This window comes from Neoarius graeffei, chromosome 18, assembly GCF_027579695.1.
Source record: "Neoarius graeffei isolate fNeoGra1 chromosome 18, fNeoGra1.pri, whole genome shotgun sequence".
NCBI lineage: Eukaryota > Metazoa > Chordata > Actinopteri > Siluriformes > Ariidae > Neoarius > Neoarius graeffei.
Window position 1 is genome coordinate 44,576,741 of NC_083586.1, and position 19,406 is coordinate 44,596,146.

At 42.2% G+C, this 19,406-nt stretch overlaps 1 protein-coding gene across 1 annotated transcript in view; it reads right to left on the bottom strand.

Moving 5' to 3' along the window:
* The window catches only part of eif5b (eukaryotic translation initiation factor 5B), a 79,357-nt gene that overhangs the window by 26,296 nt on the left and 33,655 nt on the right, over positions 1–19,406 (bottom strand). The window contains exons 4-13 of the mRNA XM_060898876.1: positions 18,529–19,171; positions 13,288–13,502; positions 11,769–11,919; positions 5,655–5,747; positions 5,474–5,560; positions 5,273–5,371; positions 895–1,196; positions 565–672; positions 363–473; positions 176–243 (exon numbers count right to left, since the gene is read on the bottom strand). Coding sequence (XP_060754859.1) covers positions 176–243; positions 363–473; positions 565–672; positions 895–1,196; positions 5,273–5,371; positions 5,474–5,560; positions 5,655–5,747; positions 11,769–11,919; positions 13,288–13,502; positions 18,529–19,171 — 1,877 coding nt within the window. The remainder of the gene's footprint in view (positions 1–175; positions 244–362; positions 474–564; positions 673–894; positions 1,197–5,272; positions 5,372–5,473; positions 5,561–5,654; positions 5,748–11,768; positions 11,920–13,287; positions 13,503–18,528; positions 19,172–19,406) is intronic.

The following is a 19,406-nucleotide window of genomic DNA, read 5'->3' on the forward strand; positions in this document are numbered from 1 at the left end:
GCGGGATCTGTGGGCGGGAGCGGGACAAAATATGGCAGGCGTGGGCGGGAGCGGGACTGAAAATCATAATTCTTTGCGGGAGCGGGACTGCACAATGCAGGCGCGGGCGGGAGCGGGACTGAAAAATCCGACCCGCGCAGACCTCTAATCCATACAGCAGTCAATTGGTGCTCACCTGAAAGACTCGTGTCCTGGCGTGTCGATAATCAGCATTCCTGGAATTTTTATATTATCCCTGTCAAACTGGGGAGGGAAGAGTACAACACAGACCAGAGCCATGAAAATATTTATCCGTTTAAAAAAAAAAAAAATCCACATATTCCTCAGCAGTGTGTATTGTATTCTTGCTCGTGCGTTCTCACATTTTTCACCATCTTGGTTTGCTCAATGATTGTTTCCAAGGGAACGTTGGTAGCACCAATCTGTTGGGTGATTCCACCTGCCTCGCCGTCCTGTACGTGCGTGTGGCGTAGCTAGAGACATAAAACAGCAGAATTGAGTTGTACTGATACTCCCATGGTCCACACTAAAAATGGAATGGGTAGATACAGCGCGCACACACACCTTGTCAAGGATTTTTGTCTTCCCTGTATCTACATGCCCCAAGACACACACCACAGGAGCTCTCAGTTTGTCCAAGTTAATGTTCTTCAGGTTCTCCTGTCTCCGTTTCTGCAACAGAAAAAAAAAAAGAAAACCCCAAACAACCCGGAATCAGGAAGAACCACCACCAGCAAGATCTGCCAGTAACCTCAGATCCCCGGCCTTGTCTGTGTTTGCACCTCCGTTTCTAGGCTTCATCACTGAAGGAAATTCTCCCGCCCCATTTGTCCCTCTCTACATCGCCTGACCTTGTGTTTGTGGTCATGACGGTCACATTTTTCCCTTTCGTACCTCTATGCGTCTCTTGGCCTTGTCGTACATCCTCTCCTCTTTGGTGCGCTCGTCATCTGAATCGCTCTCGCTGCTCGACTCCGAGCTCTCTTCTTTCCGGCTCTTCTCCTTTGCTGTCTGGACGTCTTTCTCGTCCTCTTCGTCCTCTTCTTCGCTCTCGTCCTCTTCGTCCTCCTCTTCATCGTCCTCGTCATCCTCATCCTCCTCTTCACTGCCGTTCTCCTGTTCAGCAGGAGCAGAAGCTTTGTGGGTTGGCTGAGTGGCTGCTGTCTCCTTCACTTCGATGTGCACCTTCTTCAACTCTGAGAAAGACCAGAAAAACAATAATTAAAAAAAGGACACTAAATCTCGCATTTTCTTTGATATGCTTAAGGGCTTTTTCACAGAACATTCAGCACTAGGAAACTGGAGCGCTGCTTATTCTGTTGGTCACTGGCCCAGTACCAAAAGCTGCAGTTCCACTTCAGAAGTTTGGTTAAAAATATTCCAAGAGAAAGCTTGTAGTGAAGTTGTCTGTGCTTTTAGAGCTAGCGTTAACGTTGCAATAGCTATGCAGTCTGGTTAGTCAAATGACTTTCTGTGGATTTGCCCTCCAAGTTGCCGTAGCCTTGTCCACGGCTAACGTTAACACATAACTAATTAACTTGGACACAGTTAGCAAAGTTACGCTAACATGAATAACGTTAAATTATCTGAAGTCCTTTCAGAAATATGTTTTAGCATAATCTTGCCAAATAAACAATGTAAAAATCTTTATTTTCTAGTAGCGTTAGCTACCCAATATGATTTTGAGTTTGAAAAGGAGTTTGCTAGCATGTCAGGTGGAGCGTCACTGACTAGCTAGCTTAACGTTAAACCACCATGATGGCACAGCATCCGTTCATTTTATGAATTCACATTTCTGTCTTTGGTAACGGCATTAGGTTTTGTAAGTGTTGTGGCAATAATACAACAATGCGTTGACAGAAAATGTACTTCTAATAATTAGTTATTTTTAAAAGCAAGTACTTCAGTACTCAAAAATTTGACTGGACAACTTTCACTTGAATCGGAGTAACATTTGACCAGTGGGATCTGTACTTTGACTCAAGTAATGAAGTTGGGCACTTTGTCCACCTCTGAAAATAACCAAGCGCATTGTTGAGTTTCTCCAACAACAAAGTCTACATTTATAATTATGGCAGAGTGCAGATTGTGAGTTTATTTTAAAAAAATAATAATAAAAATGCCCCAACCACAAACATCCCTTTATCAATCCAAGAACCATTTATCTGGACATTTTTTTTTTTGGACCTACCTACTTACCCATCAATCACAGTCTCAACAGAGATTTTTAAAGTGCATATCATGGGTAAATTCAGGAGCAAGATCAATGCAATTCTGCTATTTTATATTAAACTTTGGTCAAATCTCTCACATTTTGCACAATTTTTTTTACCTTGCGCAATACCAGAAAAATTCAGTTGAAATCAAGCCATTTGAGTTGAATTGGTCCGCCTCTGAAAAAACTTGCCGTTTGAATTTCCCGGCAAACGCTGATTTTCGTGACGTCACGTGCGGGACGCCGCCCTCTGAATCCTACGTCAGCGCTGGTTTGTTTGAGAAAACAACCTGGTGGTTTTCTGCAAATTTCTTCAACGTTATCGCGTAATTATTAAAATGGTTAACAGATGTATCGTAGGAGGGTGTAGCAACACCAATCTTGATGGGATTAGTACTCATCGTTTCCCAAAAGACTGGACAACGAGAGAGAAATGGGAGCGCTTGGTCTACACAGGCTATGCACTGAAACCGTGCAAAGCTCGCACAGCCTGCTGGCGCTTCCGCAGGTGACAGCACAAATCTGGCTCCAGACTCCCTTGGGATTTTTCCAGACGCGTTTTGTTATTTTATTTTTTTCTGCTGTAGACAGATGGCCTTGTGCAAAATTACCCTTCTGGATGAGTGTGTAAAGGGACATACTTTCATATAAGAATAAATGAATGAATAAATAAATAAATAAATAAATATTGGTCTAGAATATGCACTTTAAGCCTCAACTGAGAGACAGTATTACAACCCCAATTCCAAAAAAGTTGGGACAAAGTACAAATTGTAAATAAAAACGGAATGCAATGATGTGGAAGTTTCAAAATTCCATATTTTATTCAGAAAAGAACATAGATGACATATCAAATGTTTAAACTGAGAAAATGTATCATTTAAAGAGAAAAATTAGGTGATTTTAAATTTCATGACAACAACACATCTCAAAAAAGTTGGGACAAGGCCATGTTTACCACTGTGAGACATCCCCTTTTCTCTTTACAACAGTCTGTAAACGTCTGGGGACTGAGGAGACAAGTTGCTCAAGTTTAGGGATAGGAATGTTAACCCATTCTTGTCTAATGTAGGATTGTAGCTGCTCAACTGTCTTAGGTCTTTTTTGTCGTATCTTCCGTTTTATGATGCGCCAAATGTTTTCTATGGGTGAAAGATCTGGACTGCAGGCTGGCCAGTTCAGTACCCGGACCCTTCTTCTACGCAGCCATGATGCTGTAATTGATGCAGTATGTGGTTTGGCATTGTCATGTTGGAAAATGCAAGGTCTTCCCTGAAAGAGACGTCGTCTGGATGGGAGCATATGTTGCTCTAGAACCTGGATATACCTTTCAGCATTGATGGTGTCTTTCCAGATGTGTAAGCTGCCCATGCCACACGCACTAATGCAACCCCATACCATCAGAGATGCAGGCTTCTGAACTGAGCGCTGATAACAACTTGGGTCGTCCTTCTCCTCTTTAGTCCAAATGACACGGCGTCCCTGATTTCCATAAAGAACTTCAAATTTTGATTCGTCTGACCACAGAACAGTTTTCCACTTTGCCACAGTCCATTTTAAATGAGCCTTGGCCCAGAGAAGACGTCTGCGCTTCTGGATCTTGTTTAGATACGGCTTCTTCTTTGAACTATAGAGTTTTAGCTGGCAACGGCGGATGGCACGGTGAATTGTGTTCACAGATAATGTTCTCTGGAAATATTCCTGAGCCCATTTTGTGATTTCCAATACAGAAGCATGCCTGTATGTGATGCAGTGCCGTCTAAGGGCCCGAAGATCACGGGCACCCAGTATGGTTTTCCGGCCTTGACCCTTACGCACAGAGATTCTTCCAGATTTTCTGAATCTTTTGATGATATTATGCACTGTAGATGATGATATGTTCAAACTCTTTGCAATTTTACACTGTCGAACTCCTTTCTGATATTGCTCCACTATTTGTCGGCGCAGAATTAGGGGGATTGGTGATCCTCTTCCCATCTTTACTTCTGAGAGCCGCTACCACTCCAAGATGCTCTTTTTATACCCAGTCATGTTAATGACCTATTGCCAATTGACCTAATGAGTTGCAGTTTGGTCCTCCAGCTGTTCCTTTTTTGTACCTTTAACTTTTCCAGCATCTTATTGCCCCGTCCCAACTTTGAGATGTGTTGCTGTCATGAAATTTCAAAATGTCTCACTTTCGACATTTGATATGTTGTCTATGTTCTATTGTGAATACAATATCAGTTTTTAAGATTTGTAAATTATTGCATTCCGTTTTTATTTACAATTTGTCCCAACTCTTTTGGAATCGGGGTTGTATAATGGGACTCTGGGGAAGGGGCTGTATAGCACGAGTAAGAAACATGGACTATTCAGGGCATGGATACTTTTTGGTTCACTTGCTATGCATTTAGCTTTACACTGCACATAATTAAATAAACCAAAAATCAAAAGAAAAACTCTGAAAGGGATGTGCTGGGGGGGGAAGGGAAGTACCCATTCATCATCATCATCATTATTATTATTATTATTATTATTTCAGCTGCTCCCATTAGAGGTTGCCACAGCGGATCTGTTCCGCATATTTGATTTGGCATCGGTTTTACACCAGACGACTATTTCATTCACTGGTTAAAAATAAAGTAAAAGGATAAAGTAAACAAATCTTCAGCAAAAACGTGTAGAAATATATTACAGAATTCAACTGAGCACGGACAACAGAGCTGGTGGAAAATACTGCATGATTAAATAAATAATTTTTGTTTGTTTTTCCAGTCAATGTCATTTGGCTCAGTTTGCGCTTGGATGGGCGAGTTTAATTGGTAATATCTTAAAAGGGGGAAAAAAAAAACCAAACGCTGCTCAGAACACACAGCATACTTCCAGACGCGAGTCAATTCAGGGTCAAACTCCTTTCTCAGAGTTCAATTGAACTACCTCACTCCGGCAGTCTCATATCAGATGTTTTGGTCTGTACAGAGTTGTTTTTTTTTTTTTTTAAAAAGGACAAATTCAAAAAAAAAAAAACCCACACAGTCTAAATGCCAGCACAAGCGCCCTCGAAGCGTAGCTCACCGTTTACAGTCTTCCCCCCTTCCTCATCACTGGCCATGGCTTCCCAGTCATCTAGGTCTGCACTGTCAGCCTGAGTGTCAGCTTCTGCAGAAACGAGTACTAAAAAAAAAAAAAAGTTTCACAACCTGCCTTCATGCGAAACACTGCACACATCATCTCAGGAATGAACAGTGACTCAAAAGATTAAGTGTGCTAAGTTACCTGGCTCCTCTTTGGAAGCGTCGACTTCCATCGCCATGGCGATCGGGTCAGCCACTTCCGACGTAGGTGAAGCCACTTCTGAGGTCTCTGGCAGAGCCAACAGGAATAAACCATATGTAATATCCCATGACATAAAGCACCAAGGGTTTGAACGCAGCAGTACAGTTTTAGGAAACATCACCTTCAGCAGCGTGTGCCGTTGGCTTCTTTTTTCTTTTGTCAGAGTAAACAGGCTTCTTCTTTGGCATCGAGTCTTTGGATGGCACTTCAACACCTTAAACAAAGAGCATAGAGAACCGGTGACTATCAGCACGCGTTCATCACACCAAAGGGGGGTAAGAGAGGAACAAAAAAAAAAAAAAAAACCAAAAAGCTTTAAAACATCATATTTTTTGTACACTGTTATTTTATGGAAATCTTCAATAAGTTTGGTCTTTTCATGACAGCCTGTCGTAGACCTAAATATAATGCACATGAACTGACACTCCTCACCTCAACATGTCCTTTACAATCATTTAAAGTGCCATTCCACCATTGGATGTATTTTTTTGGCATAAAATACAATATATTTTATGGCAACATGACTAGACAGAGAAATCTTTTAGCTTCAAAATGATATATCAAACATAATTTTTTGACAACGACAAGTATATTAATTTTGCGACCAAAGTCACCTACCCTTTTAATTTCCGCGCGGTAGTGAAACGTGATGTCATCGGCAGGTTCCCCTTCTTGTGTACCACGTCACGTGTGACGTGGCACAGATTATCAGCAATGGCGGATAGAACGCGATTGTCAGCTACGGAAAAGAAGCGAAGGAAAATAGCAAGTGATGCCCAAAGGAGACGGTCGATGGTGAATATCGGCACAGCAAGTGGAAATCGCGTTCTATCCGCCATTGCTGATAATCTGTGCCACGTCACACGTGACGTGGTACACAAGAAGGGGAACCTGCCGATGACATCACGTTTCACTACCGCGCGGAAATTAAAAGGGTAGGTGACTTTGGTCGCAAAATTAATATACTTGTCGTTGTCAAAAAATTATGTTTGATATATCATTTTGAAGCTAAAAGATTTCTCTGTCTAGTCATGTTGTCATAAAATATATTGTATTTTATGCCAAAGAATACATCCAATGGTGGAATGGCACTTTAAGCCACCGTGGGCAATGCTGAAACCACTGCTGCAAACGGTACATCGCGCGAAACGGTCATTATTTTTGACCCTTATTAGACAGGGAGATTCTTTTGTGTAATCTGAAGCGAAGTGGGTTTTGTATTTTGTTTTTTTGGGGCGCGTGCTCTCTCTCTCTCTGGCATGACGATCCCAGGGGTGATAGCGTTCCGGCGCGCCGCGCCGGATTTCCGGCGTGCCGTGGCTGAGGAAAAAAAAAAAAAAAATCTAGTTCGCCCATTGTCCTGTGTCATTCTGAGATGCGCAAATAGACAGTAAAGGGAATTCCGGCGCGGCACCGGAACGTTATCACCCCTGCGATCCTGTAGGCTGCACTGAAAACCTCGGTCCTCGAGAAAAGAGATAAAAGCCCGCCCACACTGAAAGCTGATTGGTTTACTCAGCAAAATAAACCAAATCAGGATGCTCTTTGTCTAGCATGCACTACATGAACAGGCACACACGCAGTCTCTTTCGCTCACATTCTAAGATGCGCGATGCAGACATTAATGTTTCGCGTGCATGCTCTTGCTCGCTTGCTCTAGATTTCAGGAGATATTCTCTAATTTGCGGGCATCAGGGAGCCACCCATCAATATGCGGGAGACTCCCGGAACTTCTGGGAGACTTGGGATGTCTGCGTTATAAGGGGACCACAGATCGTTAACCATACACTCCCCGAAAACTTCTCAACAGATTTACATCGATCTCAAAAACAATCATTTTGGTCTGAAAAAGTCGGAAATCTGCCGATCGGCGGAAAATTCTCATCCCTGAATCGGCGCTCTCGATTTGTCCAACATGGCGGCGCCCATGATCGTTTGAAGGTGACGCCGAATCGAGAACTATTTCAACGGATTAGAGGATAAAATTCTGGTTTCACCGACGCCAAGAAAAACAGGGAGGACTGTAGAAAATCGCATCAGATCATATGAGCGTGAAACAAAGAAGCAAATAAGGTATTCTGCTGGTGGAAAGGTGCCGCAAAATCGGGCGTACTCGCAATGCACGGGACAATCGTTCTCTTTGTCATGCGGACAAACTTTCCAATGATTATTTAGCTTTTAAAAGTGCATATCGTGGGTAAATTCTGGAGCAAGATCAATGTAATTCTCCTATTTTATATTAAACTTTGGTCAAATATGTGTCACATTTTGTGCAATTTTTTTACCTTGCGCAATACCAGAAAAATTCAGTTGAAATCAAGCCATTTGAGGCGAATTGGTCCGCCTCTGAAAAAACTTGGCATTTGGATTTCCCGGCAAACATTGATTTTCGTGACGTCGCGTGCGGGACGCCTCCCTCTGAATCCTACGTCAGCGCTGGTTTGTTTATGAGAAAACGACCTGGTGGTTTCTGCAAATTTCTTCAACGTTATCACGTAATTATTAAAATGGTTAACAGATGTATCGTAGGAGGGTGTAGCAACACCAATCATGATGGGATTAGTACTCATTGTTTTCCAAAAGACCGGACAATGAGAGAGAAATGGGAGCGCTTGGTCTACACAGGCTGTGCACGGAAACTGTGCAAAGCTCGCGCAGCCTGCTGGCGCTTCCGCAGGTACCGTCACGAATCTGGCTCCAGACTCCCTTAAGATTTTTCCAGACGTGTTTTGGTTTTTCTGCTGTAGACAGATGGCCGTGTGCTAAATTACTCTTCTGGATGTGTGTGTAAAGGGACATTCTTTCATATTAAAAAAAAAAATGAAATTGGTCCAGAATATGCACTTTAATGCTGAAGAGAAGCAGATCAGGGTATAAAATGGGACAAAAGATTAAAAGAAATTATTTTCGATGAGGCATGCAGGATTTTCTTGTAAACTGATTTGTGCACATCTGTATTTTAGTCCTGTTGCTAGCTTTTAAAAAAAAAAAAAAAAAAACCCCACCACCAAAGCACTCTGAGAGCGCAGACCTCCGCCAAGAATCCTTTAAAAAAAAAAAATCCGGGATCCAGAAGGTGATCCGGATCACCGCCAAAATTTAATGGATTGTTACTTGTGCCCAGTCACACCTCTGGAAAAAATTTCAGAGCAATCCGTTCATAAAACTTTTTCCGTAATGTTGCTAACAGACAAACCAACAAACAAACAAACCAACGCTACCGAAAACAACCTCCTTGGCGGAGGTAAAAATTTGAGCATGGGGTGAAACCATCATAGTGCTTTTGCCACATAACTCTTCGGAGCATTCTCGTCACAAAAGGGTAAATCCTACAATTAAGTGTAAAGTTTCACATTTATTACGCTTGATAGGACTTTTATTATTTACGAAACCATACTGTGACAGTTTAATGCATGCAAAACTTAGACTTGTCATTTTTAATTAACTTTGATATATACACCATTTTGTGAAAAAAGTCGAATGGATTTATAGCATTTTGAGAAAAATAATCACACTTTTCTTCATTTTGCATGAGTTAAGGATTTTATCAGAACATGTCATATGATTGAGTAGTTTATAATATAATGTTATTTAAAAAGTTATCAATTTAATTTTTCAATGATGCACAATAAAAAATAAATAAATGCTTTCCCCCCCCAAATTAGCAAAACTGGATATATAGCATTTTGTGATGAAAGTTCTCATATATTTATATTTCAGACCAATCTCAAAAAAATTCTATGAACGTTATTGCATTTTTTAAAAATAAATACTTAAGTCAGTGTACATCTAGGGCAGTTTGGCACCATGGAAACAGTCCTGTAATGGAGTTTAAATGCACATAAATGGCGTTTACACATGTCCTACATTTACGAAATCTTCAAAACGGAGCATGTACGCAACTTGAAAGTTTGCTTGCGTGAGAGTTTCCTATCGTTTTACCAGCAGAAGCCAAAGCAATATTAAAAAAAAAAAAATTGTACTGCATTATTAGCATTTAAAACTCTGAGTTGGCCTAGTGGTTAGCGTGTCCGCCTCTCGATCGCGAGTTCTACTCATGGTCGGGTCATACCAAAGACCATCGTAAAAATGGTACCTACTGCCGTCTGGCAAGGCACGCTCCAATACAGATGCGAGTGGGGAGTCAAACTCTCGTGGTTACCAGAAGACTAGCCCCGGCACTGTAACCCTAGCTATGTAACAGGAGACACGCCGAGGGGAACAGAAACGGAGATTGGCGCCGCCCTACGCGCCACATGGCGTGGGAAGGGACTTTGATTAGCATTTACAGTATTCAGACTGCTTGGCCAGCCAATCACATCGTCTTTTGCTCGAGGGTATGCCCTGACGTCAATGTATGGGGAAGTTACGTAGTCTCAAAAACCAAAATGACAAGTTGTGTGACCTCGCAAAAAAAGTACACCCCCCTTCCCATGTCCCTTCCGGGGCTCCATACAGAGTTTGTTTTTAAAAACCAAACAAAACAAAAAACCAGAACCCATACTCTGAGTATGCTGTCGGAGATGCTTTTTCTGATTAACACTACTAAAACGGTGGGTGGCACGGTGGTGTAGTGGTTCGCACTGTTGCCTCACAGCAAGAAGGTCCGGGTTCGAGCCCAGCAGCCGACGAGGACCTTTCTGTGTGGAGTTTGCATGTTCTCCCCGTGTCTGCGTGGGTTTCCTCCGGGTGCTCCGGTTTCCCCCACAGTCCAAAGACATGCAGGTTAGGTTAACTGGTGACTCTAAATTGACCGTAGGTGTGAATGTGAGTGTGAATGGTTGTCTGTGTCTATGTGTCGGCCCTGTGATGACCTGGCGACTTGTCCAGGGTGTACCCCGCCTTTCGCCCGTAGTCAGCTGGGATAGGCTCCAGCTTGCCTGCGACCCTGTAGAACAGGATAAACGGCTAGAGATAATGGATGGATGGACGACAAAAACATGACTATTATTCACAACAATTTCATAATTAGGTCTCTGAGAATGTTCTCAGCAGGCACCTAGGTCCAACTTACTAAACCGGATCAGCAGAACTGACCTCAGAGAAGCAACCACAGCTAAAAAAACGAGCAATTTTTTTTCATGCAAATACGTAAAAAACACTTTAAAATGTGCTGTTGAATTCACAAAGAGACGTTCTGATATAAACTGCACCCCTACGCTTGCTCATTCTTTGTTTTAGGGTGTATTCAGACAAGGATAGTTCGATAGTTGGTCCGAACCAAATGTTTTTTTTATTTTTTCATTTTGGTGCGGTTCGCTTTCACACTGTACATTTTAGTAAGCGGACCAAAATCTGTCAACAAAGCCACGCGCCCTGAGGTCGTTCAGGTATTGGTCAGAGACGACACGCGCACAAAGCGTCAAGTTCAAAAGTAGTCATGGAGGCTTTCCGTGCTGTTATTCTTTTTAATGTCATCAAAGCTATATGTTTTTTCCAGTTTTTACTGTTTTCACAATTGTGCGATTACTATGCTGTTGTACAAGTAATTTATCAACGACGACGACAAAGGGCAAGGCGGCTACGGAGGATAGCGCTGATGAGCGCACATCATGTTGTGACAGTTCTGGCTCTTCACGCAATAGATGAATTTCTTTTTTGCGTCGCTAGTACGGCCACTTTCTGAAAGAATGTCCCTGATTTTAATGTAGGTCTGACGGAGTTTCTTCACTTTTAGCCGACATTGTTCTGGGGAGCGCGTGAACCCCTTCTCCTTCATTTTCTCACTGAATACAGCAAACACGTCGGCATTTTTGTGTGTTCTCTCCAAAAGCTCAGATATGTGGACATCTGCCCAGATATCCACAAGGGTACGCGTTTCTTCCTCGGCCCACGTTTGCCCCCTACTCATTTTTTGTACTCGCCTACCACTGGTGACTGAACGACCCTTGACAACCGAAACAGTGTTTGCGCTTTACGGTGGAGTGTCAAGACTCTGTTTCCCATAATGCTCGACAAACGACGGAAGCTCCCGAGGTACAAAAAAAGCAAAACTGTCGGATTAGGTCCGGTCTGCTTTCACACCTCCAAAAGCTCCGCACCAGGGTTCCTTTGGTCCGGACCGAGTTCGACCTTGCAGCTCGGTCTCGGTCCGCTTGTTTGGTCCAGACCAGAGCTCGGTGGTTTGTATTCAGACCAACCCAAAAGGTCCGGACCAAGGGAAATTTGGTTCGTTTGGTCCGGACCAAACAACGTAGGTGTGAATACGCCCTTAGTCCGTCCCTGTCTCACTCACCCTGGGCCTGCAGTAACCGCAGTGTGGCCTCAGCTCTGGCTCGAGCCTCTTTCTGCGATTTGGTCAGGAGCTTGCCCTCCTTCTTCAGCCTCTCCTTCCTTTCTTTGTCCTTCTGCTTCTTCTTCTCCTTCCTCTCTGCTTCCAGTCGCTCCTGCAGGAGAGAATACATTTGGCAGTGGTGGTCACTATCTCTGTGGAAGACCAGTGACATTTGAACAAGTGTGTAAAACCAGTTCTGAACTATGACTAATGAATGGTTTAAACATTAAGTAGGATTGTGGAGTTCCTACTTAATAAGACAAGAGCGTTTTTTTTTTTTAACCAAAATTACCCAGATAACATGTATCGTCTCATCATCATCATCATCATCAGTTTTCCACCCCCCCAAGTGGCCCACTCTTGGCCTTAGGGCACGACTGTCGGCAGAATCTAATATCTAGCAGTCAATTAAACCTGTTAGAGTCCATCATAGTTCTCTTTGCTTGAGATCAGTCGAACCCTAGCAACATCTCGATATTGCTCCAGATCTTGTTAGGAGTTTTGCTGTCAAAAAAAAAAAAAAAAATCATCTTTTGCAAAAGCACCGTTTTCCATACGGCATACGTGTCCCATATATTTCAAATACTGGGCGTGACAAAAGTCCCTTACACAGCATGAATTTTTAAGTTTGCATAGATGCTCGTTTGAAATCTTGAAGGCCCAGTTGATATCTCCTTCTACTTGAGTTGCAGGATCTACGCCCTTCTTTCTCTGGACGCGAGAGGGAGCATTTTTTCTCGCAAATCCACCTGTTACCATCTTTCTCAGAAAGCCATTCCAGACGTTCTCAATTTTGTACAAGTCGGCTGCTGACAATTCGTATGTTTGAATATAGCAATCTCGATCTCACACATGCCGTTAGGATCTTTATACGTGTACTCCGATATTTTATTTATATATATATATATATATATATATATATATATATATTTTTTTTTTAATCAGTCAGTCAGTCATTTTGACAGTGCTTTAATTCCTCCCAATTTTGGAAAGCAGACGCGATTCTTGAGTGCAAAGCTGCAGATGTTTTTTCCGTGTTAGCAATTATATGACCCAGGTATCGAAACTCCCTGACATTCTTTATACTGATGTTATTTACAGATGCTACGGATTTCTGAGTCTTGATCGACTCTGTTTTAAAATAAGACATCTGAAGTCAGAATCTTGATAATGTTCTGTCATATATAGCAAGGATCTGATTAAGCTCTTCGATATCTTTCGAAAAAAATTACCACATCATCTGCATACAACAGCTCGGTCACTCTTATCCTGCCCGCCGCTGCCGCCCTCCTCCGATAGTTTCACCGCAGGACTTCATTTGGTATTTGGAACTCTACCAGGATGCCAGGGTCCGGAAACCGCTTCAGTATTTGGTACTTTATGCAACGCATAACAAAGTCCATGTACATGTTGAAAGTGTATCCAGCTTTCTCCAAAAAAACCCCCGACTCTCATAAGAGCCGTGTTGAGTTTGACTAACCTGCTCAAGCCTCTGTGCCTCCAGCTCGGCCAGGCGTCTCTCCCGCTCCTCTTCCTCCCTCTTGGCTCGCTCCTCCTCCTCCTTCAGCCGAGCCAGAGCCTCCTGCATGGCCTTCACTGCAGCTTTGCTTGGTCCTTTCTTCTTCTCCTTTTCTTCCTTTTCTCCTTTCTTCTTTTTCTTGTCTTTCTTCTTTTTCTTCTCACCCTCACCCTCATCTGAGGAAAAGGTACATTTTTAAAGGAGAACCGAAGGCAAATTTATCATCAAAATTCTATTTCTCTCATTTTATTAAATACAGGAATGCATTTCTGGTCGCTGCTAGAGCAAGTTATGAGCGTCTGAAATACGCTATGTAATACATCAGTCAAAGCGATGGCTGTAAACAAGCTTCGTTGAGACCAGGGCTCGAAATTAACTTTTTTTCTTTGTGTCCCCCAGTGGTCCCGAATTCTGTGTTGTATTGTCCCGAATGGAAGCAATAGTGTCCCCATTTTTTTCCTCTCTGAAATAACCAGTGGTTAATATTATCATATGAAGTTACTATTATATTTGTAACTATGCGATTTTGAACCCTTTATATCATTTTTACAATAAGTCACAAGACACAAGCGACACATGTCCTATACATCATCTACTTCAAAATTACAGTTATTGCATTTTCAGTTTATTAAACTTTGGCGATCTCACTGTATGAATAGATACCCGTTTATTTAAAGGGGCCAACTAGCTCATTCAGAAAATGTTTCAACTCCCTACATCTGCAGTACACTTTAGTTGAAAATAAGACCCCTTTTATGTTCATTTCATCTACTTATACCTTGAATATCTGTTGGCACTTATAAGGCCAACTTATAATTTTCACCATTACCGTTATCCATTTTTATGAACTTTCCGTTATCCATTACCGTTATCCCTTTTTATGAACTTTCCATTATCCATTTTATGAACTTTCGCTGCCGAAGCGTGGGTGCAAATGTTAGCAACATCAACATAGTGCAGGTCCAAGCCTAGTTGTGCTGCTGACTGACTAAACTTTCTGAACTAGAAAGAAACCAAGAAAACTCACTTATTCTGTTGAACGGTATCTTCCGTCAATATCATCCACATCATTCCTGTTGTATTTTATAACGTGTCTAACAGTGTTCATTCAGTTCATTCAGTTGCTAGCGTTGCCTGCAGACCAGGCGATGACACTTTGGATCCTGAAGGTCCCGGAGACGTTATGTCTGGGCTTTCAGTTTCTTCCCCGCGGTCGGTCCGCTTCAACCACTTAAGCATTTTTGTTCTGGCAAGAGTCGGCGCAGCGTGTGCGGTAGCAATTCCATTCCAAGTCCATATAATGCGGACACCGGCCGAAGATTCTCGAACAGAATGCGTTGCTCTGTAGCCTACGGATGCAGGTGCATCGAAAGTGTAGCTACTATGTATTTTTCGCTGTTAACGTTTTAAAATTAAAATTGACAAATCAGGTGAATGTCTACGTATGTGTTACGGCTTTGTAAATAATATTAATGTAGAACTTTTTTTCTAGATCTATTTTTTTCCATTGTCCCGGGATTGTCCCAGACATGATAATTGTGTCCCGATGACATTTTTTATGGTCCCCGGGACGCCGTTAGTTTCAAGCGCTGGTTGAGACCTGTGCGAGACATCGTAGGACGGAAGTAAAACGTACAGCGGAAATCAAACCTCGTGTCCGAAATCACTCACTCGTTCACTACTCCCTATATAGGGAATTACAGTGGTATGCAAAAAAGTTTGTGCACCCCTGGTCAAAATTGCTGTTACTGTGAACAGTTAAGCAAGTTGAAGATGAACTGATCTCCAAAAGGCATAAAGTTAAAGACGACTCATTTCCTTTATATTTAAAGCAAAAACAATTTTTTTTCTTCATTTTCATCTTTTGCATTTTCAAAATGACAAAAAAGGAAAAGGGCCCAAAGCAAAAAAGTTTGGGCACCCTGCATGGTTAGTACCTAGTAACAACCCCTTTGGCAAGTATCAGAGCTTGTAAACACTTTATAGCTAGCTAATAATCTTTCAGTTCTTACCTGGGGGATTTTCACACATTCGTCCTTGCAAAAGGCTTCCAGTTCTACAAGTTTCTTGGGCTGTCTTGCATGCACTGCTCTTTTGAGATCTGTCCACAGATTTTCAATGATGTTCAGGTCAGGCGACTGTGAGGGCCAGGGCAAAACCTTCAGCTCGGGCCTCTTGAGGTATTCCATTGTAGAGTTTGAGGTGTGTTTTGGATCGTCGTCTTATTGTAGGACCCATCCTCTTTTTAACTTCAACTTTTTTACAGATGGTGTGATGTTTGCTTCCAGAGTTTGCTAGTATTTATTCGAATCCATGCTTCCCTCGACCAATGAAACATGCCATGTGCCACTGGCTGCAACACAACCCCAAAGCATGATCGATCCACACCCATGCTTCAGAGTTGGAGAGGTGTTCTTTTCCTGGAATTTGGCACCCTTTTTTCGTCAAACATACCTTTGCACATTGTGGCCAAAAAGTTCTATTTTGATTTCATCAGTCCACAGGACTTGTTTCCAAAATGCATCAGGCTTATTTAGATGTTCATTTGCAAACTTCAGATGCTGAATTTTGTGGTTTGGACACAGGAACGGTTTTCTTCTGATGACTCTCTCAAGAAGGTCATATTTGTTCAGGTGTCGCTGCATAGTAGAACAGTGCACCACCACTCCAGGGTCTGCTAAATCTTTCTGAAGGTCTTTTGCAGTCAAACAGGGTTTTTTTTATTTGCCTTTCTAGCAATCCAACGAGCAGTTCTTTCAGAAAGTTTTCTTCATCTTCCAGACCTCACCTTGATCTCCACCACTGTTTCTGTTAACTGCCATTTTTTAATAACATTACGATCTGAGGAAACAGCTACCTGAAAACACTTTGCTACGTTCTTGTAGCCTTCTCCTGCTTTGTGAGCATCAATTATTTTATTTTTCAGAATGCGAGGGAGTTGCTTAGAGGAGCCCATGGCTGTTGATTTTAGGGACAAGTTTGAGGAGTCAGAGAATTTATACAGCTTTGAAATCTGCATCATCTGACCTTTCCTAACAAAGAATTTGAACAAGCCACAGCTCAATAAGATAATTAAGGTCTGGAACCTTGGTAAAAGTTACCTGAGAACTCAAATGTATTGGGGTGCCCAAACTTTCACCTGGTGTTCCTTTTCTTTTTTCACTCTCCAATTGTACAAAAAAAAAAAATAATACACACATCTTGCAGAAAACACTGAAAAGAAATGTCGTCTTTACCTTTATGCCTTTTGGTGATCAGTTCATCTTCTGCTCATTTAACTATTCACAGTAACAGACATTTTCAGCAAGGGTGCCCAAACTTTTGCATGCCACTGTACTATATAGTGAGCTCATTGGTAAATGAAAAAACGCTTTCGGACACTAGTCCGTCGCGCTGGTCTTTACGTCATTACTGTCGCACAATTTAAACGTGCCAGATCAGTCGGCTGGTGGGTTTTCAAAATAATAAATACATGCGTGTATTTTTGTGATAAATCCATATTATACTGAGCGTATAATTTCCCACATTAATCAATACAAAGTAGCTGCATCTTTCAGTTCTTTTAAATCAAGGCTGAATACTTTCTTCTTTGCCGCTGCCTTTTATTAAATCAAATCTGAGACTTTTAATTTGATTTCTTTCGGCGCGACCGCAATGCATGATGGGATATATTGCTTTGGTTAGTGACCAGCGTTGTACACTACTTTTCGTGATGCATTGTGGGATACTTTGAGTGCGCTATATAGGGTGTAAATAATCCTCACTAAGGTTTCGGAGAGCACTACAAAATGGCGTCCTCACTATATAGTGCCCTATGTAGTGAGTAGGGAGCGATTTCAGACACACGGAAAGTGACCGACATCTACCAACATTGTCAAAAGCCGCGTGTGCCCTCTTTCGAATGCTGATGTAATCAAGCCGGAAGTTTTGTGTGTTTTGATTGCAAATCAGGCAAGTTTGAAAAAAGTCGGTAGTAATCGTCATTTAAACTCGTTTTTGTGCAATATTTCGTTTAGAAAACAGGTTTCAAAATGGCGGCACTGACACCTGGCTGACACTTCACGTTTTGAAGTCTCGCACAAGTCTCGTGAAGATCGCGCGGATAAGCGACGCCTGCCGTGGACCAAACGAACTAAATTCAACATGGCTAAAAACCGAATAGGCCGATAAATATTACATTTAATTGCAATTAGTTGCCAATACGAGTCACGATATAAGGTTACTAAAACCGAAAACATAATTGAATAACACATTAATTAAGAAATAAAAGCAAGTGACTTCAGTTCTCCTCCGACAAGTTCTAAAATCCTAGGCATGGAGTTGAATTCTTATTAACGATATGTTGTACTAGTAACTTGAAATTGCAAGAAAACTATTAAACGTCTTTATTTTTTTCACGGTCCTGTTTCCATCAAATCCTGCGCTCCGACTGGCTATTGAGCGGGTCCGTATCCTACGAAACGGACCCCAGTTACGGACCTCTGGCGACTCGCTCGTTCACAACAACAAACATAGTAGCATTTTTTGTCAACATTTCTTTTTTTTTTTTTTATAAGATTATCAAAAATCTTATAAATTTTTACCAGCATTTCTCAGGAGAATAGCATTAATTTTACAGCATGGATAACGACAGTGTTCACAGCGAAAGCGAGTTTTACTACCCTGAGGGAGAAGAAATAAAAGAAAAAAAACATTTCAGGAGAAAGCTAAAAACCTCTAACTGTTGCTAACGCCGAGCAAAAACATGGCTGAATCCTGAATGACTCCTATTTGTATAAATGGGGACTACATAGGTGGCAAAATGTAGTTTTTTTCCTGCCATGGAAGTGCACTTGTATACCGAGGAGGAAGCCATTTGCATTACAGCCGTGAATGAGGATTCAAAATGGTGGCTCGCCTCGGCTTTCCCTTTCGGGCGCTCTCGTTTTCTGTTAGAATTTGGTCAAGAAAAAAATTAATACATTATTTACCAGCTTAAGGTCGGTCTGTATGGTTAAATACCGTGACCTCGGCCCTCTTTCAAGACCTCAGTCCCGGTATTTCACGATACAGACCTCCCAACTGGTAAATAACATGTGTATTAAAACATTTAAGAGAAAATATAAAATAAATAAATAAATAAATAGTTGGTGTAGTATACAATAAGGAAGATATTAAGAATATTCACAAAGCACTGTAGACAATCTGTAGAAGAAACCTTACCTTCACCCTGGTCTTCTGCCTCGTCCAGCTCCTCGACCTCGATCTTTTTTGTTTCCGTGGGTGGAGCTGCTGTAGCTTTTGTGGCGTCCTTTTTAGCAGCCTCTTCCTCCTTTTCCTTTTTCGCCTTCATCTTGGCCCGCTCTTCCTCCTTCTTCTTTCTCTCCCTCTCCTTCTTCTCCGCCTTCTTCTGTGCCGCTGTCTTCATCTTGAAGGCGCCATCGTCTTCTGCGTCGTCATTGTCACTGTCAGCCTTTGCTTTCGCTTTTGCCTTCTTCTTCTGTTTGCGTGCAGCCTGAGAGTCATCGTCTGACTGCTCTTCGTCGCCTCCTCCGCCTTTCTTTTCACGTCCACCCTCCTCCTCATCATCATCATCTTCCGAGTTAGACACACCCTTCTGCCTGCCTTTCTTGACGACCTTGGCTTTGAGTTGGGATTGCGACTCGTCGTCAGACTCCGAAGCAACAGAAGCAACAGCGGGAGCCGCCAGTGCCTTTTTGCCTTTCGTCCTGCTCTCGTTCTCCATGTCGTCTTTACCCTGAGCTTCTTCACCTTCATCTTCTTCACGCTTGCCCTTCTTGGCCTTCTTCTTGTCTGCCTTGGTTGGTGCTGGCTCAGCCTCTGTGTCCTCTATGGAGTTGGATTTCTGGACACAATGAGTGGGAGACAACGAGATCATGAGGGACAGGCTTGTGGCTTTCTGATTAGCTAAGAGAGTTAACGACACTATAGCCATACCTAATTAGCTAAACTCCCCAAGCTAGACGCTAACAGCACAAAGTCGCAGATAAGCGAGCGTTAGCCTTCAAGAACGCTGATATGAACTATGTTAATAATGGCTGGCTTTTTTTTTCATGGTCTATCAGATATATTCCATTCAG